Consider the following 25,588-nt stretch of genomic DNA (forward strand, 5'->3'; position numbering starts at 1 on the left):
TTTGTTTGTTTTGTTTTGTTTTGAGAGTGAGTCTTGCTCTGTCTCCAGGCTGCGGCTTAATGCAACCTCCCGAGTACTTGTGACTACAGGTGCGTGCCACCATGCCCAGCTAGTTTTTGTATTTTTAGTAGAGACCATGTTGGCCAGGATGGTCTTGATCTCTTGACCTAGTGATCTGTCCGCTTGAGCCTCCCACAGTGCTGAGATTACAAGCGTGAGTCACCACGCCCAGCCAGGCAAGCACTGTTAATGATTTTTTTATGTGATCTTTCAGATATATTTTTTCATGCACAAATAGGTGTGCTTGTGTGTGTGTGTGTGTGTGTGTGTGTATTCCTCTGACGGGGAGAATGGCTAGAATTGCCAAATGTGTGGTACCGTCAACTCTTAGCAATTATATAGTTTAAAGATCATGGCATGTCATCACATCCTTTACATTATCCTGTTGGTAGAGTTAGGCTAGATGGATGCCACTTGTCTTTTTTTTTGGGCGGAGTCTGGCTCTGACTTGCTGGAGTGTGGCGGATCTCAGCTCACTGCAGCCCGCCTCCGGGTTCACGCCATTCTCCTGCCTCCCTCCCAGTATTTCCTGGGACTACAGCGCCCTACCACCTAAGCTGGCTAATTTTGTATTTTAGTAGAAGCGGGGTTTCACCGTGTTGTTAGCCAGGATGGTCTCGATCTCCTGGAGCTGCGTGATCGCCCGTCTCGGCCTCCCAAAGTGCTGGGATTACGGAAGCAGGCCACGGCCCGGCCCATATTCCCTTGTCTTAATGAAAAAGTTTTTTTAACTAAGTCCCCTTGGTGAACCCTTAGGATGATTCTGGTATTTCCTCTCAGAAACAGTTTTTCCATGGATGTCATTGGTGGGATGAATCTTTAGAGGTAAAATGTCTGGGTCAGAGTTCCATGGATTTTAAATTTTGATTGATGTTACCAAATTTCCTTCTGAAAAGGCTTTTTATTCATCTGTACTCACTTTCTGTGGCATATGGGAGTGCCACTTTCCCCATATACTGCCACGTGGTATATTATCAGCGTTTTCCTTTTAATAGTTGCCTAAATGGTTAAAAATGTTACTTTGTTTTAATTTGCATTATGAGTACTGCTGAACATCCTTTAATATTCTTTTTTTTTTTTGGACGGAGTCTTGCTCTGTCTCCCGGGCTGGAGTGCAGTAGCGCGATCTCGGCTCACTGCAAGCTCCACCTCCTGGGTTCACGTCATTCTCCTGCCTCAGCCTCCCAAGTAGCTGGGACTACAGGCGCCTGCCACCTCATCCAGCTAATTTTTTTGTATTTTTTTAGTAGAGACAGGGCTTCACCGTGTTAGCCAGGATCATCTCGATCTCTGCACCTCATGATCCACCCGCCTCGGCCTCCCAAAGTGCTGGGATTGCAGGAGTGAGAAGATCTTTTAGTATTCTTAAACAGCCATGGGATTACAGGAGTGAGAACATCTTTTAGTAATCTTAAACCACCATTTGTATTTTTCTTTCTGAGCTGTCTCCTTTTACACTTTTTTCAAATTTCATTTCTCTTCTGATAAAGAGAGGGCAAAGTTCTGGTACTCTGCCTAGTTAACCTTCTTCTCCTCCGCTGATTTACTTCTGAGGAAGATAGTATTTTATACCTCTGAGTTGATTCATTGTACAGAGTAGCTAGAAGTACAGAAAGAAGGTCTATGTTTGTTAACAACTTGGTAATTTTTAATTTTTATTCTTAGAGAATGGAGTATGAAGTCAAATTTTGATTAGGTAAATACCATCAGTTAGTTTTAGAGATAATGTGTCATCGAAATAGGATATATTTTGAAGGAGATGAGAAGAGATAAGTAATTTGGAGGCTGTTCTTAGGCTAGAGATTATGGGAATCTAAAACTAAGACAGGTGGAATTGGAGGGGACTGGGCTACTGACAACTTTTGTTATTTATATTACTCCAGTACCAGTTTTGCACTTTTTTTTTTTTTTCGGCTTGCGTTTTGAAAATGATTGACTTTTCATACTTTGAATCTTCCTTAAGGGGAAAAAATTCTATCCATTGAGTGGGAGAGTGCCCAGCATTTGGTAGGCTTCCAGTGAATACTTGTTGAAGGAATGCCTTTCAGAAAGCAGAGTAATTATTGTTTTTTAGTTGATTTCATACCTCAGAAAGATCAGATTTTGTCCTGAATTGTGAACTCTGCCTATTGTGATATATCAAATATTTGTAGTTTTATTTATGAATTAGTTGTAATTTTCTCTGTGCCAAGGGTAAAGATTATTTTTATTTTTATTTTTTGGTGAGGGGAGGTGGGGAAGGGGGTTGATTTTTATTCAGGCTTCTCACAGTTGTTAGAGCCGCTCTGTCTTCAGAACAGTCACAACACAGGAAGTGCACCACTGAGACTGCCTAGAAAAGTCTGACCAGCTAAATCTTATTGCTTAAAATACACATATTCACAAAAACTGATAAATGGCAACATGCCTCACACAGGAATGTATTTGAATTTGCAAATGTCCTGACTAGCTGTAGTACCAAACCCTCCACCAACCCCTCATTCACCTTGAAAACCAGTGTCAGTCACATCTCCCTGGCCCCCTAACTATTCCTTCAATTCCCTATTAAATCTCTTGTCTGAGAAGGGTAGCCTCCTGTAGCAGGAACCAGACTGTGACGTGGGAATTAAGCCCAGCTCTGCAGGTTGCATTTTCATCTTGTTCGTCTTCTCGTGTCTTGAGGGTAAGATGGTGTAGTGAATCCCACAGTTAACACTCAGCCAGTTCCCCACTATAACTAGGGAAAGAAACTTGAGAGGGTCCGAATACATCCATTTGATGAGTAGTTAACTGAAAAAGGGTTCATTTTGGTAAAACTTTTTCGCCTTTGAGTCATTTCAGTGAGTTATTTGGGATTCTTTAAAAAAGGTAAAGGAAAGGCATCAGAGGGCTTTGACACACTCTGGCCATACGCCAGCCTGCTTGTGCCTATTGGACTCAGCAGAGGGAGGCGGGCCCTGCGTTACCTCCAGGGCCATCAAAGCTTTCTCCTGGCAATTCTGGGCGGGGCCAGTGTCTGGGCCACAGCTAGTCCAAGTCTGTCATTGAAGATCCAATCAAGCTCCTGTCTGAAATTCCACCTTCTTCTGTCCCAAGTGGTTGTGGACACCCCCAGGGGTTGGTATGGAGGACCAGGTGCAGCCGCGGGAGGCAGACAGGCTCAGAACATGTTTCCATTTACAGGGAACAGAACACAGGCCTCTGTGTGACTGTGGATCAATGTGCAGGTTGCAGTGATGAGTAGAGTAAAACCTCTTCTTTGAGCTCAGTATCTCTGGTGAACACAGGGAACTGCAGGCAACAATGCTGCTGAATACACCCGAGTACACAGTCAGACATTTGTTCCATAAACAATAAATGTGTAAGACCAGTTACCTTGAGAGGGTGTCTTGCTCTGGAAGATGGTTTTAAAATGCCACATTTTTCAGGCTTCTAGGTATAAACCTTGGAGGCAGGGAACCTGGATTCTGCTTTCCTTTTGCTGGTCAACTGTCCAGTTCCTTCTGGGTCACTGAGTCTGGAGTGAGGCAAGAGGGAGGTTCTAGATTGTATTTTGCCTTAATCCTTTAATCCTTTTCTAGGTAATATCTCTTCCCCCAGGTAGCCTATTTAAAATAAAAAAAAAAAAAAAAGTATGTCTTTCAAAACAAATTGCTAACTAGCCCTATTCTGTGTAACATTATAGAAGGCATGTAGCCAATTGGATGAAGATTTATTCATGGTCTTTAAAAGTTTGAAACAAATTATATAGGTTTCCAGTTATGGTTTGGCATTAGTGTATATATATATATCTTCAGTTGGAAAAATCTTACAGGAGCATGACTCTTCCAATTCTAGTCTTTATTCAGGGTCTAGCTGTCCTGTAGCCACATCCCCTTTGATTGTTTTAGTAAACATCACAATAACCTTTATGCTCATTCCACAGTTTAAACAATACAGTACTTTTCAGTTGTTCCTTATCAGCTTTATTTATATTATATTTAACACAGATTTCAGATAAAAGAATGTGAATTCTCTGAAGCCAGGGATTGAACCTTATGTATTCAGTGCTCTTTGAAGAAAATACAATAGGATCCATGTTGTTGGCCAGTTGATTTACTTTTGGATAATGGAGTACATTGCTTGTGATTCATGGTATTCTTTTAGTAGCATGTTTTTCACTATCATACATGGGTTCTTCAGAACTATTGTTGCGTTTCTTAATACCTCAAGATTGTTTATTCAGAACATCAATTAGGGCTGCAGACAAATTATTTGAATTGGTGTTGGCTAAAAATCTTCTAAACTTTGTGAGATCAAAAAATGTAATTATTAGCATTGATTAAGGGATGATATAATTTGTTTAGCGAGCTCTGATTTTGTGAATTTTTTAAAACATTTAAGTAAAGTATGTTCAGTTAAAAGAACAGCTTATATGATCATCCAGATTTACTTTCTACTTTACAACTGAGAAAAAGCTGCAGCTTTCTACAAAGCAGAGTATAAATATGAGGAAAATGGTGAAAGGAGGAGTGGTAGAATTGAAGAAAATGATGATGACGTGATAATGAAGAAAGGTAATGTTTATCAAATATTTACTATGGGCCATCACTGAGCTAAACACTTTACATATATTATCTCATTATCATAATCCTTTCAGATACTGTCTTTATTCTATAGGCACACAAGATCATAGAGAAGTTAAGTGACTTGCCCGAGATTGTACAGTTAGTAAGAAACTCTGGATAGGTACTTTGATTTCAGAAATTAAGGCTCTTTATCATGAGGAAAGAAGCAATGGTAATAAATGGAATTGAGAGTAGGTAGTTAACACATGACAACCAGCTGTTACTCCTACAGAAATTTTATTATTTAAATTTAGTCATTTAACAAGACTGTACTTGCCACTATTGAAGAGTATGTGAAGATGAATAACTTGTTTTTATTTTTAAAAATCTAAGCATAATTTTTATTGTATAGAATATTATGCTAAGGAAGCTATGATAGAATTATTATTTTTTTCTTGAGACAGGATCTCACTCTGTTGCCCAGGCTGGATTGCAGTGAGGCGATTGTGGCTAACTGTAACCTCTGACTCCTGGGCTCAAGCAGTCTTCCCACTTCAGCTTCCTGATTAGCTAGTACTACAGGCGTATACCGCCATACCCAAGTAATCTTTTGAAATTTTTCGTAGAGACAACATTTTGCTGTGTTGTCTAGGCTGTTCTGAAACTCCTGGGTTCAGGTGATCCTCCCGCCTTGGCCTTCTCAGAGTGGTGGGATTACAGGCATGAACCACTGTACCTGGCCAAAATTGGTTTTTGTTAAAATCGTTTTTTGTGTGCTCTAAATGAGACTCAACAGCCACAAGAAGCCTTGTTGAGCCTCATTCTGGTTGCTTGATAATCACTCAAAACCTAGGGTTTTGTGTGGCTTTTGGGAGATATGCTGCTTGACTCTATTCACAGTTAGACATTATATGAATAAGGAGTTGTACAACTGAGTAGTAAGTGTCCAGAGAGCAAGAGACTATGGCAAAAAAGAGACATGAACAGATTCAGGAGCCCCAGGATTTGCAGTGTAAGACTGCGCTTTGGTTTTTGTCTACATAAAGTAAAGAGATATAATTATCACTGCCTGCTCCTCATTTCTTTCCAGCTGTAAAATTTGTGATGTATTCATTTATTCTGCAGATAGCTACCAAACTGCAGTATATACTTCCTTCAGTGCCCATTACTGCTCTGTATGAATGCACAGAAACTAAGATATGTGTTTCTATTTTTATCTTAGGTTTTTGAACCAGTGTTTTTGTTATTATAATTGCTTTTTTTATGTATGATACATTGTATATTGTTGTTTAAAATTTTACATAAGCTTTGAATTATGTGACAAAACTTTTAAGACTTGAAATGGCTTTTTTTTTTTTTTTTTTTTTGAGACTGAGTCTCGCTCTGTCGCCCAGGCTAGAGTGCAGTGGTGCAGTCTTGGCTCGCTGCAACCTCCACCTCCCGGGTTCAGGTGATTCTCCTGCCTCAGCCTCCCAAGTAGCTGGGATTACAGGTGCACACCACCACACCCAGCTAATTTTTGTGTTTTTAGTAGAGATGGGATTTCACCATGTTGGCCAGACTGGTCTCAAACTCCTGACCTCAGGTGATCTGCCCGCCTTGGCCTCCCAAAGTGCTGGGATTACAGTCGTACAGGCATAAGCCCCACACCCAGCCCTAAATGGCTTTTAAAAAATAATTTATCCTATATCATACTGAGTACTTTTTGAAGTTTTGTACTTTATAATAGATTTTAACTCCAAATATTAGAATCACTTATGCAGAAGTTTTCATTTTTAAGACTCTTAATTCACTTTTGTAAAGATAGATCCAAACCAAATATTTAGAAAAAATGAGAACTTTGGCAGGAGAAAAAGTAAAAGAAAGAAATGCAAAATCGGCCTGGCATGGTGGCTCATGCCTATAACCCCAGCACCTTGGGAGGCCAAGGCGGGTGTATCACCTGAGGTCAGAGTTCTCGAGCAGCCTGGCCAACATGGTGGAACCCCATCTTAACTAAAAAAATACAAAAATTATCCAGGCTTGGTGGCAGGTGCCTGTAATCCCAGCTACTTGGGGGGCCGAGGCAGGAGAATCGCTTGAACTGGAAGGCAGAGGTTGCAGTGAGCCGAGATAGCACCATTGCATTCCAGCCTGGGGGACAAAAGCGAAGCTTTGTCTCAAAAAAAAAAAGAAAAAAAAAAGAAATGCAAAATCAAAGTTGTTAAATATTCAAGACTATTAACATGTAGTCTTCTTAGCACTAGTTTTTAACTGCTTTCACATGTAATTGACATAGAATAAACGGCACATATTTAAAGTGTACAATTTAGTAAGTTTTGATGTTTGTGTACACCTGTGACACCATCACCACAATCAAGATAGTGAACAGAGCCATGCTTAAAGTGTGCTCTAAATGAGACTCAACAGCCATGTTTGCCTCTCTTTCCACGTTTGTATTCCTATATTCTTGAGCTTTCTTCTGGGCTGCAGTTAAGTTACTTGCAAATAGTTTGAACCTTTGAGTGTTTGCTAGACCTGATCCAGAACAGTGTTTAGACCAGGGCTAATTATACCCCATTACTGAAGCAAGATCCTTCTGGATACTCTATTCAGTGCCCATGAATCATGACATTTTCCAGGCTGACTGGTAGAAGAGACTGTTTCCAGCCCTGTATCAGTGCTGTGCACTGTTCCCCTTAACCCTTTCTGGTGTTTGTTTCCCTGGCCTTGGGTAGTTTCCTCACCCGCATGCACTGATCAGTACAAAACTAAGTACTCAAGGGGACCACTGCAGAGCCCCAGAGTCCTTATTCTGTATTTTTCTCTCTTTGGCACTCTGTCCTATGAAGTCCAGCCTCTTTGATCATCATGGACTTTCAGCTCTTTCTTCTGAACTCCTGAACTTGGCTCAACCTGGTTTTCCCCTTCCTGCACAGCACCCTTGAAACTGTCAAAGCGGTGAGCCAGGGTAATAAAAATGGGACTCACCTGGTTTGTTTCCCCACCTCTCAGGAGTCACTGCCCTTCATTGCCTAATGTCCCATATCTTAAGGCAGGAGGAGTAAATCTGGTCCTGTTGTGTCTTTTTGGCCAGGATTAAATTATCTGCTTAATTTAATACAATTATGATAAAGATTGGTTCTTATGTCAGGATAGTATGATTTTCTTTAGAAGAACTAACCTGTAAAAGGCTGTTATTTAGTAAAAAGTTTGTGACTTAATAATATACCTTTGCTCATATGGTAATGATAGTTTAGTAGGGTTTTTTTTTAAGCTACCATGTATATTTTAATTAGGAAGACTGGCTTTGCATAGCTGAATGGTTACCACTTAAACGTTTGTTTAAAATTTTAGAATAGTAGGAGATAAAACGCTATATCTTAGATTTTACATGATTGAGAAATATATTGCTCATACACTAGGGATTTGGGGACATGCTTCTCTAATTAATAAAGCATAGTATTTATTTATTTTTATTTTTATTTTCTTTTATTTTTGTTTTCGAGATGGAGTCTCACTCTGTCGCCCAGGTTGGAGTGCAGTGGCACAATCTCGGCTCACTGCAACCTCCGCTTCCCAGGTTCAAGCAATTCTCCTGCCTCAGCCTCCCGAGGAGCTGGGATTACAGGCACCCACCACCATTCCCGGTTAAGTTTTTTATTTTTAGTAGAGATGGAGTTTCGCCATGTTGGCCATGCTAGTCTCGAACCTCTGACCTCAATTGATCCTCCTGCCTCAGCCTGCCAAAGTGCTGGGATTACAGACGTGAGTTACCGTGTCTGGCCAAGCCTAGTATTTAAAGTCTTCTATCTTCCTGAAGTTTTTGTCAGATGGAATTGGTTATTACAAAATTAATACTAAATTTCTTTTTTGCCTAATTCTTAGAGTCATGCTAGCCACCACAAATGGACATAATTCAAAATAATAATGAATTATTTACTTTGTAAGAAATCTGCTTCTTTCTTTTAAGAAGTCTTTTTTTTTTGAGACAGAGTATTGCTCTGTCGCCCAGGCAGGAGTACAGCAGTGCAATCTCTGCTCACTGCAGCCTCTACATCCCAGGTTCCGTGATTCTCTTGCCTCAGCCACCCGAGTAGCTGGGATTATAGATGTGCGCCACAACACCTGGCTAATTTTTGTATTTTTAATAGAGACCAGGTTTCATCGTGTTGGCCAGGCTGGTCTCGAACTCCTGACCTCAAGTGATCCACCTGCCTCAGCCTTGCAAAGTGCTGGGATTACAGGCGTGACCCACTGTGCACAGCCTCTTTTAGGAAGTCTTACAGAAGAATCTAGGATGAGAATCAGAAATTTCAGATACCCTAGTTCTCCTTCTTGACACATTTCAGTTGGATACACATCTATTTTCCATCATTTTCAAAAGAATTCTCTTTTAAAAGTTATTTTTAAAGATTAATGATCTTTGAAACAGTCTAAAATATTGCTTTACAAACTGTTTTCTGCAGAAAGCTGCTGACCTGAAAACATTGTGTTTGTATGTGTTCAACAGTAGAGGAATGATTCTGTGGTCAAATAACTGAAACAGTGAGTCAAAGTTAGGTGTTTTCAGTCCACCTTCATGAAACTTATTGTACCTAAGTGTCCAGGACAGTGTTCATGCCACTTATTACTATAGATGTGTTAGTTGCTATCATATTTATACTTTGATTTTTTTGTTTGATTTGTGGCATTTGTATGCAATATTTTCTTTTTAAAAAAAATGTTTATTTATTTTTATTTTTGTAGAGACAGGGTCTCACTATGTTGCCCAGACTGGTCTCTCACTCCTGGGCTCAAGTGATCTTCCCACCTCAGCCTCCCAAAGTGCTGAGATGACAGGCATGCACCACTGCTCCCAGGTGAATCCAATTGTTTTCAACAAGTTTTCACTGCATACAGTATCTCATCTCTCCTGTTACAAATCCTGTAAGGATTGGGACAAGATATAAATATCAAATAAAGCAAGTCTGTTCCAGTCCTTTAAATATTGTTTGGTTAGAATTTTGTGGCAAGATTTAACACATAAACATTAAGCCTGGAACCAAATGTTAAAAAAGGAAGATAACATTTATTTAATATTATTATATGCTGTGTTAGTTGTTTTATATTGATGCTTGAAGGTAGATAGTATTACTGAGGTTTGCAGAGGTTAAAAAAGCTAGTAAGTGATAAGAGTTGGGATTCAGTTTCTTGTCTTTTTGATTTCAAAACAGACTTTTTGCTCTGCATATTGTCTGTGGAAGAAGTAGTGTCATGAAAAATGAAAGATTAAATTAATGTTTCAAATTTTGGTGAAATCAGATATGGCCAAAAGAAAGTTTCTTGATTACATGTTAATTTATCCCTCATCTGTTGGGAGGACTAGGGACAATGCTCCCATTTTAAGTCTAAAATTCTTAATGGTTTTAGGGTTTGAGTTACTTTCAGAGCTTTACTTTTACTTCTGAGTTCTTGAGACTTTTAAAACTTTTCATTTATTGTGGTACATTTTTGTTTTACTTAGTAAAATTCTAAAAATTAAAATATATTAAAATATTAAATAAATAATTTAATTAATTAATTAAAATAAATAAATTTAAAAATTAAAAATATTTGCCTGTGCCTACTGTGTGACAGGCATTGCACTAAGGCCTTTGGCATGACCTGATTAAGGATATAGATTCTTTTTTTATTTTTTTTTTACTCTCAGGATTTGCTTAAGGATATATATTCTTAAGACATCATTTTTAATTACCCAAATATTACCACAATTATTATAAACATTGCTCTGACCCTTGTTTATTAGTCTCTTGATTTCTCTAAACTTTTACTTTCATTTCTTCAGAGCCAAATCACTCACTCGCCACCCCATAATGAGTAGCTCTTGATACTCTAAAGAGGCCATATCCATTTTACTTCTGTCTGCGTCTTGTGGAATATTATATAAAACAATAAGAAATTTTATTCATAATTAATAAGTTTAGCTTGGCCTCAGTTATAGTATGTTTCATTGTTTATCCTTCTGTATTTGAAGCAAACATAGAGGGGATGTAAATTTAATAATTTATACAGTGTGCTCCGGTCCCTGACTGTTTACCTCAGCCTCAAACTTGTAGTCTTGGATTACATACAGTACTGCTTTCTCCAAGGCCTTTGCTCGTGTGTTCTTCCCACTATGCACATGAGTTTCCATAAATAACTTCCTATTTTGATTTTTAATGTCTGCTTACTCTTTGTTTCAGTACGGGTATCACGTGTGGGACCGTCTTTGTTTTCTGTCTTTCCACTTTGTCCACTCTGCCACAGCATGTGTCAGGATCTCTTCCTTATTTTCATAACACTCTAGATATCTCTGTCATTGCTCTTACTGCATTACATTTTTTATTTGATATGTTTTTGTCATGAGAATGAGCTTCTGCAAGGAATTATCATTTCTTTTTTATCTTTATATTTTCATTGTGTAGCACAATATTAGCAAACAGTAGAAGTCTGGTACATATTTGATGAATGCACAATAAATGGCACTGATTTTTATGTTTATCATTTTAAAAACTTTAGAATACAACTTTTAAGTGTTTACTTATTATACAATTTTTATTTCAGGACTGTATTATTCTTGTGAAAGACTCATGGGTAGATTTTCTCTTAAAATTGTGAAAAAGTTGTCAGAAGCCATATTTATATAATGATATGCAAAGGCCATGCCATGGTGAGATTTTTTTCCCCCTAATCTCCACCATTCCTCCACCTCTTAGGATACAGATCTTATGAATGAGACAGAGTAAAGGACTTTAAGTTGGATAAAGATTAGGATTCCCTGCTGGCTAGTAATTATCAGAATCTGGATGGTTATTTATTTGGATGAAACGGTGCATACATTGTGTGCATCAAAAGTAAAGCATATGTGATTGTTAGAGGAATGTTTGAATTCCCCAGTGGGATGTCATGGGGTATGTTTATAAACTCCCACTAAGCAGTAGTTCTACAATGGAATTTCTCTGGCATTGAGATAATAATTTGCACAGTCAAATTACCTTCTTTACAAAACCCCAAGGAATCATGAGGGCCTAATCCTTTATTAATGTCAACCCACAGGCTGCAAGAAAGCGTAAGATTGCCATTCGAAAAGCCCAGGGGAAAAATGTGGAGGCCATTCGGGAACTGAATGAGTATCTGGAACAGTGAGTGTTTTACAAGAGGATCGTGTTTTGTTATTCTGATAAATCTTTTTTAATTAAAATGGAATTTGCATTTGATTTTCCTGTTTGTCTTCATGCTGTTCATTTGCAGAATATCTATACACTTACTTTTTTTTTCTTTTCCTCTCACCAGATTTGTTGGAGACCAAGAAGCCTGGCATGAACTTGCAGAACTTTACATCAATGAACATGAGTAAGTTATTAAACACACTTAACATTTTGTTGAGTGCAGTTTTCATCACTGTAAGTTCAGAAAGCACTGTGGTTTCCAGAGGATTGGTGAGAAGGTGTGAATCATGTTGTTTGAAATGAAAAACAAAACAAATCAACAATTAAATGAAAATAAATCAATAATTTGCTGGTCATAATATGTGAATAGCTTTAACTGGGTCATTTGTGTTTTGCCATATTGTTTATGTTTAGGAAATAAGTTTTTCTTTCAAATATAGATGACATTCTTTGGAAGTAAAAAGGCCTGCATTTGCTAGCTAAATTTAATTTTGGTGAATCAAAAATGTGAATTTTTAGAGTTCAGATTGTTCTTATAATACAAAGAGTATTATACTCCCTGCTGTTTAAAAATTCTGTCAATTGTATGCATGTATTAGCCTTAGTACTGAGAGAATCAACTCTTCCAAAGTAGAAGCATTCTGTTGCCTGGGTAAAAAACTGAGAATAATCAAGAATGTTGAATGCTGTAGGATCTTGCTTATTGGATGTTTAATGTTTTTGTTAGCTTTTTTATTGCTGTAGTGACAGGAGGAAATCCCAGTGTGAGAGGATTAGTCCAGAGTCTTAGTGCAAGTTTGCTAATATTACAGCATTAATGCTAACCTCCATCTAGAGGCATGTTTTTTATTTTTTTTCTTAGTTCTTCTGAATCTGAAGTATGACATTGCTTCTTTTCCTTCTTTTTTGACAGAATAGAATCAGATTCTTATGCACGTTTTCTTGTGCATGAATATTTAACCTTGTTCTCATACTACAAACAACTGATGAGAAATAGAATGAAGACATTTGTCTGTTGTCTGTGGTCTATATATATAATGTGATAGAGAGGATTGAAGTCTATTTGCATAAGTCTAAGAAAAGTGGGAGCTAAAATAAAAGTAATAGCTGTGATTTAATGAATGTATACTATATTCTGGGAACATTTTTGAAGTTCTCTGCTATACTCTGAAACAGATACTCTGGTTTTGATTAGGAAATTATTTCCTGAATCACATTCAGTATAGATGATATGCTTGTTTGTACACATATGTAAACATATGATTTCTTATGCATGTGAGGCAGTGTATAATACTTATATTTAAATACATGAAATTGAATCTTTAGAATATAGTAAAAATAATTAGCATTAATTTTATTTTGTTTCGAAAACAGTTGACAGTCATTTAACATTTTTTTGTACTTCTTAAAACTTTTCTAACTGAAAGCATTTTTAAACATTTCAAATTAACAAGGATTTTTTTTTCAAGTTAAAGGAATGCCTAATGCAGAAAATTTGAGAAACACAGTAAAGCATAAAGACCAAGACAAAAATTACATGTAATTCCAGCATCCTAAGTTAACTATAGTTTGAATTTTGTCCTTCCTTACCTTTTAAAACAAAAGCCCAAAATAAAACTATCTTTCGTAGTTTATACTTTCCCTTATATTTTGTCAAAAATTTCTTGTCACTATAACAATCTGCAGTGTCTTTTGAATGGTTTTATATTATTTCATCTTACCAGTTTACCCTAGTATTTTTAACCAGTTTCCTAGGGAGATATAAAGGTATTTTTATATTTTTATATATAATGCTGTAGTGATCATTTTTATTTTGTTTCCTTCTTTGAACTAAAATTGCTTGATTAAATAAGATGTATGTTTTCTGTGGTTTTGATAATAGTTCCTGATTGTTCCCTAGAATGTTAACATCAGTTTACCAGCACACCAGCGTTTACTAGAGTCCCTTAACAATATTGGATATTGTGATTCTTTTTTAATCTTTACAAGTTTGATAGGTGAAATTGGTTCTACCTTTTTAGTTCATTTTTAAGAGCTCTTTTTGTAAAGGAGAGTAACCGTATGTCGAAAGTATATCCTTGTTATATGCTTTTTAAATACTGACTTCTTAAAATTATAGAAACTTTACATTTTTAGAAAATCAGATTCATCAGTTTTTAACATTATCATGTCTGCTATCCTTTAATAGCTTAAAAAATATATCACCTTTTTTCCCCTACTTCATTTGCAATTTTATTTTTTTGCATGTATTTCTAATATTTATTTCATCATCAAATTTAGGTTATACCTTATTTTTAACCTACCATTAAATTTATTTATTTGTTTCACCATGTGGCACCATGTTCAGTTTTGCTTTGATTTGAATCTAAAGAGTTTATTAAAATAGAGGTGAATGTACACTTAAGAGAAATGAACTGAGAAATCTCAAAAAATCAAGAAATACAAAGATGTAGGAGCACCTGAAAAAAATTTTTTAGACGAAATGATAACTATGGTCAGCCTACCCTTTTATCTAGTATCACGAAAGTCTTTTTGGTCTTGAAGGTAGTTACAAAATGACCATTTATTTTTTCTAATTGAACACATAGAAGGAATATTTATGTTTAGGTGAGTGGAAATAACATATCTACAGATTTTTTGAAGCTGAAAATTGCAGTCAATTCATATGATTCATTTGACATGTTTGAGCAAGTCATTATAGGAGGAGTTTTTTGGTGGAATGTTAAATTATCGTAGGATATCAGTTTTAGCACCAGTCTCGTGGACACAGTGGCAAAAATGTAGCAGTTTTCAAAATGTTAGATATATTTAACATTTGATATTCTTTTCTGCATATGAACAGTTATAAGCTTAAGTATAATAGGTCACAGGCAGCTTTGGTAGCCTAGATCTAGAACTATTTTTTTTTCTTTAAGAGACAGATGTATGTTTTCTTACAACATTTCCCAGACTAAACTTGAGCTCCTGGGCTCAAGTGCTCTTCCCATCTCAGCCTCTTGTGTAACTGGCACTACGGGTGTGTCACTATGCCCAGCTCTGGAATTTTTAACTCCAAATAAATATCTGTAGTATAATTTTCATATAGCCCTATTTAATGTTTTTATAGAGAGAAAAAGGGATATAGAATTATGCCACATAACCGTTTTATATTTTTAAGTTACTTTTATAAGTTCGTTTCTGATTTATAAATTATAGTTTGTTTTTAGTTATTCCAGGGGTATATGTTACACCCATTGACCATATTGAGACTCTTGTTCTAAAGTTTTAAAACTACAGTTAATTTTTTGTGTGTCAGCACTACCAATATGTATTATAGGTTAAGTATCCATAACCTGAAAACCTGAAATCCACAATACTCCAAAATCTGAAACTTTTTGAGTGCCAACATGATGCTCAGAGGAAATGCTCATTGGAGCATTTTGGATTTGGGATTTTTGGGTTAGGAATGTTCAACCAGTAAGATAATGCAGATATTTTAAAATCTGAAAAATTCTGAAATCGGAAACATTTCTGGTCCCAAGCATTTTGGTTAAGGGATACTCAACCTTTGTGAGCAAAAATACATTCACATTATGAAAGACAAAATGTTTTTACTCGATTTGTAATTGAAACTAGATACTATACAGCAAGAACAGTTTAGTATAATACATTTATTATGATTGTGATTATAGTTCCTTTTCATAGGTCCAGCCTTTTAAAATTCCTTATCAAAGGGAATTACCACAATTCTGTAAGGAAAAATCGTGATGTTGGTAAAGTAACACACAGTACCAAATACTGTAACCTTTAGTTATATATACTTTTGTAAGGAAGAGAAGAAACTTTATTTAGTTCTAGTACTGACTCTAACGTTGTAATAACAATTGTTATTCTATTTTAAGTAGATTCAAATTATTTTCACTTCTCTATTCTTAGTCTTGTTGAGTCACTGTATATAATGAATTAACTTTTCTATGCACCTAGAATAGTACTGGCTATGTATTATCCCTGACAAGATTGAGGAAATAGTCACTTTTTGTGTGGCCTAACAATGGCCTAGAAAAGCTGGACTAGACCATATCTTGAGCTCCTTCTAGCCCTAATTTTATTTAATTCTATATTTTATCCACAAAATTAGTTTGATACCATACTTTGTAAAATTGGGGGAAGGAATCCTTTTCTCATATGTGATGCTAATTGATTTTTGATAAAATACCTTGGTATTCATTTTACCCTAAGAGCTACTACTACCTGCCCATTTTATCTTGCTTTATGCACCAGTGTCACAGTTGTGCTCAACCCATTTAAAGCTCTAAGAACTTTTATTCTTAGTCTCAACATGAATTTTTGGTATCATACTTTATAATTAAAGGAACACGTTTAGAAGAAAACTGTCTTTTGATAAAGTGTTTTAAGGTAGAGACAAATTTTCCCTTTTATTTTAGATTGATAAATAGATATTAAGTAGGTAGTCATAATACATTTGTTTTAGACATTTATTTAGTCATTTGTTCAGTCTTACTAAATACCTATCATGTGTCAAGAAACAATGCTAGGTTTTGAATTTAAAAATGGAAAGGGCTAAATAGCTGCATGATCTTAGATGAGAGTATATATATATGGTCCTTCATAAATCTAAAATGCTGTAATTATTAGGTAATCTGCAGGGTGTATTTTTCTCCTCAGTCCCTTTGGGTGTGACTGCTGTACACATTTTCATGTTGCCATTGAGATCTTCAGTTTTTCAATGTTATGTGTAATGCATATAAACAGCATATGTAGTGGTTAAAGAGTACAGGCTGTCTGGAGTGGCACAGTCTGGGATTCAGTTTACAGCTCTGTGCCTCAGTATTCTCAGCTCTAGCATGGTGATAATAATTTCCTTCTTCCTAGGATTTTGGTAGGATTAAATGAGTTAATACATGTAACACACATAGAAAATGCATGACACCTAATAAACAATTAGTAAAACTTAGCTTATACTTGTGTGAAACAGGAAAATAATTTTAAAAGTATATCAGGCATTAGTGTCAAGGTAGATACTTTTGTATGTTGGTAACAAATGCCAAAAATAACTTTAGGTAACCTCTTTTTGTTGGGTAGTGTCATCAGTTCCTCACTGGGAAGAAATCTTGTAACACCTGTGTTCATTAGGATTTCCTGTAGATAGTGAGGATAGTCACATGGCATTAAACATTTAAAATATATTTAGTGAATTATAGTCACATGCTTTAAAACGTTTTTCCAGAACTCTTTCTGGCAGTTCTCTTTCCTTAGGTTTTCAGCAATATTTTTGTCTATTCTACCACAAGATTAAATAGTAGCACAGTGTATATCAAAACCAACTTGATCTATTTTTCATGGGCTTAGAAATTTATAACTTTATTATAATTTGGCATTTGACAGTAAACTTAAGTAATGAGAGAAATCTTTGTAATAGAATATGTTGGTAAATATATGCCTGTGAAGAATTTTTAGTGAGTAGAGAATATTTAATAAAGTATTTATTTTCTCCTTACATATTAGCTGTTTGAATATTTTTTTAAATGATCAGTCAACTTCCAGAAGTTGTTCTATATACAACTTGATCCAAAGTCTTGAAGCCTTTCTTATTAGTAATGATGAGATATAGTAGGAGTGACCCAATTTTTAAAATGCAGTATCTATTGATTGTTTACAGGCTGCTTTAAGATTTAAGCCTGTGTTTATTAATTTCATGATAAAATTTAATGTCATTGATATTTATGAATGTCAGATGACAAATATTTTATTAATAAAGCTATGTAAATTATTTTGTGAATAAATTGTTTAACATCACTAAAGTTGTTTTTAAATTATTTCAAGGTTTAACTAAAATAAAAATTTGTGACTTTTAAAATTAATTTCTCTTCTTGATGTGTTTTTAGCTATGCAAAAGCAGCCTTTTGTTTAGAGGAACTAATGATGACTAATCCACACAACCACTTATACTGTCAGCAGTATGCTGAAGTAAGTGTTTTCAAAACAATGGCATGTAATTTTATTTTGGTTGCTATTCGGTATTATTATGGAACTAAGAATATTTCCTTCATGTTAAGCAAGTATATGTTTAAAACATCTGATGAACATTACATTGTGAGAATAAAAGTTTAAATTTTTTAACATTGCAGTGGTAATACTGACTTCAATTAAGACATACTTAAAACAGTGAAATTCCTTGTATTTTTATATTTGTGTACTATTTTCTTTCCTAATTATAAGTTATATCACATTTGCCACCACTTAATGGCTTCTGAGACATTTATAGTGATTATGATTGTTAAATCCATATTCAGGGAAATTTGTATTAAAGCCAGTTGGGACATAGGAAGTATTTATTTAATTTGCATACTGTTAAGAATAGCAGTACAATTGAATGCTATAAGGCTAGAAGGGATTCATTATTAAAGAATGTCTGTACAGATTATGAAAGGACAATTCAATATTTAAGTCCACATTTATAATGCCAGTAATAGAAAATACAATGTGAAGTGAAGCATTTGTGAGGCAGCTGAAATAGAAATTATTCTGGCTTTTTATTGTGGCAGCATTTTTGTTTTAAAAACTACTCAGTCATCTCAATGTTCGTAGAACAGAATAGCTTTTTGGGGGAAGGTTATGTTTGAAATTTTAGATTAGCTTTAAAAACTTTAGGTGAATTCTTTTAACATCTTGTATTTGTTTTTAGAGAGAATATCTGTTTCGATTACTTAATGCCTGTGGTATGATGAAACCATGCTATATTTCAAAGTAGTAAAATAAACGGTTTTCAGCACTTTGCAATTTTTAACAGGTTAAATATACCCAAGGTGGACTTGAAAACCTCGAACTTTCAAGAAAGTATTTTGCACAGGCATTGAAACTGAACAACAGAAATATGAGAGCTTTGTTTGGGCTTTATATGGTGAGTTGCGGTGCATGTTTAATGTTATTTTTAAAAATCTGTCACTTAAAATCCATTCAAATATCCCCTCCAATCACTCCTCTCCTGTTTTTTGTATTTTATTGATAATCATATAATATTTTTCTGTAATTAATTCTGAGCAATAGCTTGTAAGCCAGTTTTATTTTTGAATGTTACTACAGCCTGTTTGACTTTTTTTTTTTGTAAACTATCTTTTATCGTATCAGAATTGAAATCTGCCCTTATAAAATTAAATAGTAACAGGAAAAAAAACATGATTTCTTGTTTTGATATTCTTGGGTTTATGCCCAACATTATTGTATTTCTTCCCTAAATTATAGTTGTATGACGTATTTTTAAACTATGCCAATAAAATACATTAGAAATAAAATCCCTAATATATAAAATTAAAACATTTTTTATGGTGTAGAAAAACAGTTTGTAAATTGTGGGAAGTATATAATGATCTCTTGTTTAGGTATGCCAAATGCAGAGTTTAGAAAAGTCAATTAATAAGAGTATGGGAAATGGAGGAATAATTTGGTGACCTTTAAGACATGTATATAAAGTGAGCACCTCTCTAAAATAAGAAAGGCTGGGAAAAATAAACTTTAATATGTCAGTTAGTTCTTTGAATTTTTTATTTATCCTGTTCTTTTGACAGACTTCTTGATAAGTGTCTTCTAGTTGCAGCTCAATGAAAAAGAACGGATTGAAGAAATGGAGATAGGAAGAAATAAAAATGAAATAATTTTTAAAAAGGAATGGCAAAATGTGATTAGAAAATGGTTCAAATGTATTTCAAGAAAATTTTCCTGGATTCTAGCAAAGCGAATTGCAATGGCTTGAAAATATACTATAGTAGAATCTCTTTATCAAATACATACTAATTTTAAAAACTATATAATATACAACATATTATTAATAATAGCTTATACATAGCACTTTATGTGCTGGGCCTTGTTCTGACCTGTATTTTTTATTTTAAATCAATAAATCCTCACATCAAGTATTTGAGTAGGTGCTCTCAATACTATTCTCAGGTGGTGAAACTGAGACACGGATTTAATTAATTTGCCCAAAGATGGGCACAGAGCTCCTAAATGATTTGAGTTGGGTTTCCAGCCCTGGAAGTTAACTCCATAGTTTTTCTTGTAACCACTGCATCTACTAAAATTCATAAGAAGAAGGTAACATTAAAGTCATAGAGGTATAAAAGTGAGATTTGGGGATATAGATTCTTCACTGACAGAGACGGAGACATAGGTGAAAGAGCCTATAGCACAGCCTGGCATAAAACAAAGGCTTAACCTTTTTTTGAATCACATGGTCAGATTCTTTTAAGAGTAAAATATATTTAAGAATAGGATTAAAGTTATATCTTACTCTTCACAGTAATATATACATTTAATAATTAGCATATGATTTTGGGGTTTTATGGATTCTTTCACAGATCCCAGATTAAGAACTGCTCATTTAAATACATTTTTAAAAAGGAGAGGGTGGATCAAATTGCAGGGACTAATTGGTTCTCTGAAACACAGTTTGAAAACTCATGGTATAGTGAAAAGAGAAATGGATTAGAGATAAAGATCTCCTTTATTTCAAAGACCCATTATTTTGCTTTGGTCAAGTTAAATCTCTCCTATTGGACTTAAATTTCTTTTATCTATTAATGTAGGATGTCAGGCTAAATTATTTTTGAGTTTCCTTTTTCTATAAATATTCAATAATTATGTGATTCTGACATAGGCAAGCTTATGTAATTCAATAACAAGAAATAATACCAGTAATATCCTACAGTGGTAAAGTGCTTTTGGTTTATAAAGTGTTCTTCTATAGCTTCTTTATTTAAACGATACGGAGTTTTACCTTTAAGAGCTGTTAGAGATACATAATTAAATAATTTTAGGTATTATTTAAAATATATTTTCCCTTTCCACTATTTTGGATTTATACTATATTTTAAAATGTATTTTCATTTTTAAGCACTAATATTCAATTTTATGTTTATATTAAAAATTATTTTGGTACAGTTTTTAAAAATTCTTTATTATCATCCCATTGCAACCATGTCCCTTATGTTTTTGATTGTCTTGACTAGCAAAAAAGGAATTTTGCTTTTGATGTTATTGTTTGTTTTTAGTCGGCAAGTCATATTGCTTCTAATCCAAAAGCAAGTGCAAAAACGAAAAAGGACAACATGAAATATGCTAGTTGGGCAGCTAGTCAAATAAACAGAGCTTATCAGGTTAGTATTTATTGATCATTTTGCTATGTAGGTCAGTTAATGTATTTCTTAGTTTTGTTTCTACAAACTACAAAGTCAGATGTCTGGCATTGGACTTATATGCCTTTGGGGCTTTATGAAATGTATTTTGTGTAGAATTAATTTGTGATTTTAAGACTACCTTTTTATCCCCTCAAGAGGAATCTGTTAGTATTATTATTTCATAATTGACCTTACAATCTGGAAATCTCAGTGGTTCTGCATTTGGCAAATGCAAACTAATTCTAAAAACTCAGGATAAATAAATATGTCGCATTTCAGAAGCAGATGGGGTATGTGAGTATATTTTTAATCATAAGTATCTCAAGAAATAGAAAAGAAGGAAGAAAAGCCTTAAAGTAAACTAATCAAACTGCGTAACAAAGTTTGTGCAGTCTGCTTATACTTCAGATCTTTTACTGAAACTTCTCCATTTGTATCTTCGTTTTCTAAAGCTCATCCTTAGCAGATTTTTGGGAAATTATTTTTCATGAGAAATTTACTCATGGGAAAACACATCTTCTTATATCTTTAGCCTTATTTGTCTATAGCCTTTATATTTAAAGGACAGTTTGGCTTTTTATATACCCGTTGATCCTTTACCTAAGTATCTTAAGCATATTGTTCAGTTGGTTTTTTGTTTGTTTGTTTTTAATATGGACGAGATCTTGCTACATTGCCCAGGCTGGCAGTGAACTCCTGGCTTCATGCGATCCTTTTACCTCAGCCTCCTAAGTAGCTGGGACTACAGGTGCAGGCATCACCATGCCCCACTGTTTCATTCTGTTTCAGAATAAAATGTTGCCGTCAAGAACTATGATGCCATCTTGACTTACTTTTTATCATAAGTGACTTTTTGTCTGGTTACCCAAAGGAATTTTTTCTTTATCTTTAAAATCCAGTAGTCTTACTACGATTTGTTTTATTGATTCTTCTTGGGTCAGTTTTCCCAAATACACAGTACACCCATTTAGTACATCAATTTAGCCCTTTTAGTTGAGAAAAGTTGCTTATAGAATTACAAGTATTTTTTTCTCTGCTTCGTTTTCTTTTTCAGGGTTTCAGTTACAAGTATATTAGACTTCATTTTTGTATGTCCTTTATTATTCATTTTCCTTCAAATTATTTTGTCATTTTCTGTATTTTATGTTTTCTCCATAATTTTTTAAGAAGTTGATTCATATTTTTCTTGTCCTCCATGTTTAAATGAGGTAGTGTTCCTGGACTATTAGGAGGAGATGTTTATGGAATGGCAGGAAGTTGGAGATAGATTAGGGTAGCTTTCCCAGCTTGGCTATTCTATGGCTACCTCCTTTTTTGGCTAAAGAGAACTCAAATATGACCTCTTTGTGTAGCCAGTCTTTCTTAGAACTGAGTGTGAATGGAGAGTCTGTCTTAGAACTGAGTGTGACCCAGAAAGATTTTCTGTCTTCAGCCCACTCTTCTGTTTCTAGAGCCCTCAAGATCTTGAATTCTGAAGTGTTGCTGTCAGCTTTAAATGTTACATATTGTTGTTACAGTTTGTGTTTCTTCCTTTTTGTTTTGTTTCTTTCTGGGATTGCTGCCTCTGGGCATCGCTCCTTTTCTCACCTCTCCTTATCTGAACCATCTCTCCTCCTTGCCCTGGTGTTTCTGCCCTGTTAGGTTTGGTTTCAGTTTTTAATTGTTTTTCTTCAGGGTGTGAAGTTTTGTCCTTCTGGAAGAGGATGTTTGCTAGATATTTTAGAGATTTTAAGATAGTAGATGGTTAGACTTATCTAATCTCACATTTGTGAATAGTTTTTTACACTTATCTTTGTTTTGGAGCTTATGAAGACTTCTAGGCCCTTGGCAGATGCATCATCTCAGGTTTTCTTGTTTCGTGGATTAAGAATTCATGATTTGTTTGGTTTCTGGTTTCTTGTAGAGTAGTAGGTTGTCCTCTATTTCTATTTCTCCTACTACACAGTTGTTAATCTTTTGTAGGTCGTGCTGCCCTTGATGCCATAGTCACATTCTAGGGTTTAGAAAATTGACACCTAGTTTTTTTGGAAATGTCGTCTGTGGGCTTGGGTTCTATTATGTTGGTTTTGGTGCTGGCTTTTTATTGTTCGTTTTTGCCCTTCTGGTTGGAGAAAATTGAGGAGATTTAAAAAATGTAATGCCTCCATAATCACATCATCGAAAGTCACCTTTTTGTATTTTTATTGTCTGTTATAGAGCATGTTAGTTTTGTTGGCATATTGTAAGTCAGCGTATTTATAAATATTAGCGAGACTGTGCTTCTTCAAATGTAGTTTGGGATAGCTCAGATCTGTAATGGAGTTCCACACAGAGTAGGCTTGGGAGTATGTGGGAGTGTGTGATTTAAAGGTAAGATTTGTATAATATAAAAGTAATGCTGTGCATACTACATAATCGTTTTTAAGACATTTATGAGAAACAGCTCTTCAGAGTGCTTTTTTGACATAACTATTTTAAAATCAATTTTTACTAAATTACAATATAGAAATAAGAATTATAACAGAAAAAAAGGATGCAAGTAATAAATGTGCCTTTCAGTGACTAATATAAGGTAAATATATCCAGGCTAATAAATATAAACACTGCAGCATCCCAAAGCCCTCTTGGTAAGTCCTCTTAATTTCTCCTGTTGTTTTCCTTAAGAGTACTCACTTATAACCCTGTAGTTTATGGAATCAGCCAGTATGTATTCTTTTTTGTCTTGCATATTTCTATCATTCAGTTTATGGGATTTATCCTTGTTTATGTCTGTAGTTCATTCATTTTCTTCTACTGTAGTTCATTGTATGAATGTTATACTTTGTCTAGTCAGTTATTGCTATGCATTTGGAATATTTTCTGTTTGGGCTATTTTGAATAAACTATACTGAATATTGCTGTACAGATCTTTTGGTGGACATGTATGTGCAGTTCTTACTGTATGTGCAGTTCTGTATATCTTTGAGTGAAAATACTGGGTCATAGAATATATGTATTTTTAACTTTAGTAGTTAAAGGCAGTTTTCCAAGTTGGTTTACTCCCACCAGCGGTAAGAGTTCTAATAGTCCCACATCTTCACCAACACTTGGTTCTGTCAGTCTTTGTAATTATAGCCATTCTGGTACATGTGTAGAGTGGTACTTCATGGTTTTATTTTGCATATCCCTGATGTTCTCATTAGTATTTGTATGACTTATTTCTTTAGTTTTTTGCTTTGAGCCCTTTTTTAGTTATATATATAAGCAAATATATATAACTTTTTACTTTTTTGCTCATATGATCTTGAGGAATAGAAGTTCTGAAATGAAATGTGTTCAAATGCCTCAGTCATTTGTTTGTGTTTTTTGTGTTCTGTTTAAGAAATCTTTTGCTACTCATGGTCGTAAAGAATTCTGTGTGTCTTCGGAATTTCTATTTTACTTTTCATATATAATCCACAACCCATTTGGAATTGATTTATTTTTAATTTTTAATTTTTATTTTTTTGAGACAGAATCTGGTTCTGTCGCCCCGGCTGGAGTGCAGTGGCATGATCATGGCTCACTTTGCCCTCAACCACCCAGGTTGAGTTATCCTCCCGCCTCAGCCTTCCAACTCGCTGGGACTGTAGGCACATGCCACTGTGCTCAGCTAATTTTTAAATTTTTTGTAGAGATGAGGTCCAGCTATATTGTACAGGCTGGTCTCAAACTCCTGGCCTCAAGTAATCCTCCTGTCTCAGTCTCCCAGTGGAGTGCCAGGATTATAGGTATGAGTCACTGCATCTGGCCTGGAATTGATTTTTATGTATGATATGAAATAGGGGGTCAGTTGCTCCCCGTATGGATATCTAGTGTTTCTGTCCATCTTGTATTCTATCATGAGTTCTGTCCATGGAAGCTAGTTCAGTGTAGTTAAAGAGAAGATTACAGATGCTGGACACATGTTGTCTGGGTTCCAGTTTTGACTCTGATATAATTATTAGCTATGCAAACTTGAGTAAATTACCTAACATCTCTTGGCTTATCTTTTCTTCTGCAAGATGGCCATAATAAAATACTCTGAGAATTAAAGAAGTTAAAACATAAGTTATTTTGTTTTTCCTTCTCCTTGTCTCTTCAGTGTGACAAGACCCCCTTGAGGTGTGTTGAGGTATAATTTACATGTAATCAAATGCATATATTTTAAGTATACAGTCTGAGTTTTAACAAATATGTATACCCCCTTACCAGCCCCCGACTCAAAATAGCATTTTCATCACCCAAGAAAGCTTCCTTCTGCCATTTTGCAGTCAACCTCATCCCCCACTGGGAGATAAACAAGCACTGATTTGATTTTTATCACCAAACATTAGTTTTGCCTGTACTATAACTTTGTATAAATGAGTTTATAGGCTATGTGCTCTTCTGTGTCTGGCTTCTTTCACTCAGCATGTTTTTGAGATTCATTCATTTACAATCCATTTCATTTTTCCTATTACTTTGTCTACCCATGTGTTTTCCACAAATTATATAAAGATACCAAGCAAGGTATCTCAGTTATTACAATGCATGAATCACTGACCTCTGAATTTGATAAGCAAGTTTTTATTATTTGGTTGTGTTTGTGTTTTTTCTGGTGAGTTTTCTTGTAGATCTTACAGAGAATTTTGAAAGATTTACTTAAGCAAAATCTAACTGTATGAAAACAAAAATACAGAAT

The 25,588-nt window shown here is 34.9% G+C and overlaps 1 protein-coding gene across 3 annotated transcripts in view; it reads left to right on the forward strand.

The window, feature by feature from the left end:
• EMC2 (ER membrane protein complex subunit 2) overlaps positions 1–25,588 on the forward strand; it is a 50,302-nt gene that overhangs the window by 21,516 nt on the left and 3,198 nt on the right. Inside the window, exons 6-10 of one of the 3 annotated variants that reach the window (XM_003903070.5) lie at positions 11,643–11,728; positions 11,880–11,939; positions 17,641–17,722; positions 18,546–18,656; positions 20,803–20,907. In XM_003903070.5, the coding sequence (XP_003903119.1) occupies positions 11,643–11,728; positions 11,880–11,939; positions 17,641–17,722; positions 18,546–18,656; positions 20,803–20,907 (444 nt within the window). Of the gene's footprint in view, positions 1–11,642; positions 11,729–11,879; positions 11,940–12,668; positions 13,071–17,640; positions 17,723–18,545; positions 18,657–20,802; positions 20,908–25,588 lie in introns of those variants that run through there. The other 2 variants (XM_017962227.3, XM_017962228.3) reach the window with 2 other exon arrangements.

This window comes from Papio anubis, chromosome 8, assembly GCF_008728515.1.
Source record: "Papio anubis isolate 15944 chromosome 8, Panubis1.0, whole genome shotgun sequence".
Taxonomy (NCBI): Eukaryota; Metazoa; Chordata; class Mammalia; order Primates; family Cercopithecidae; genus Papio; species Papio anubis.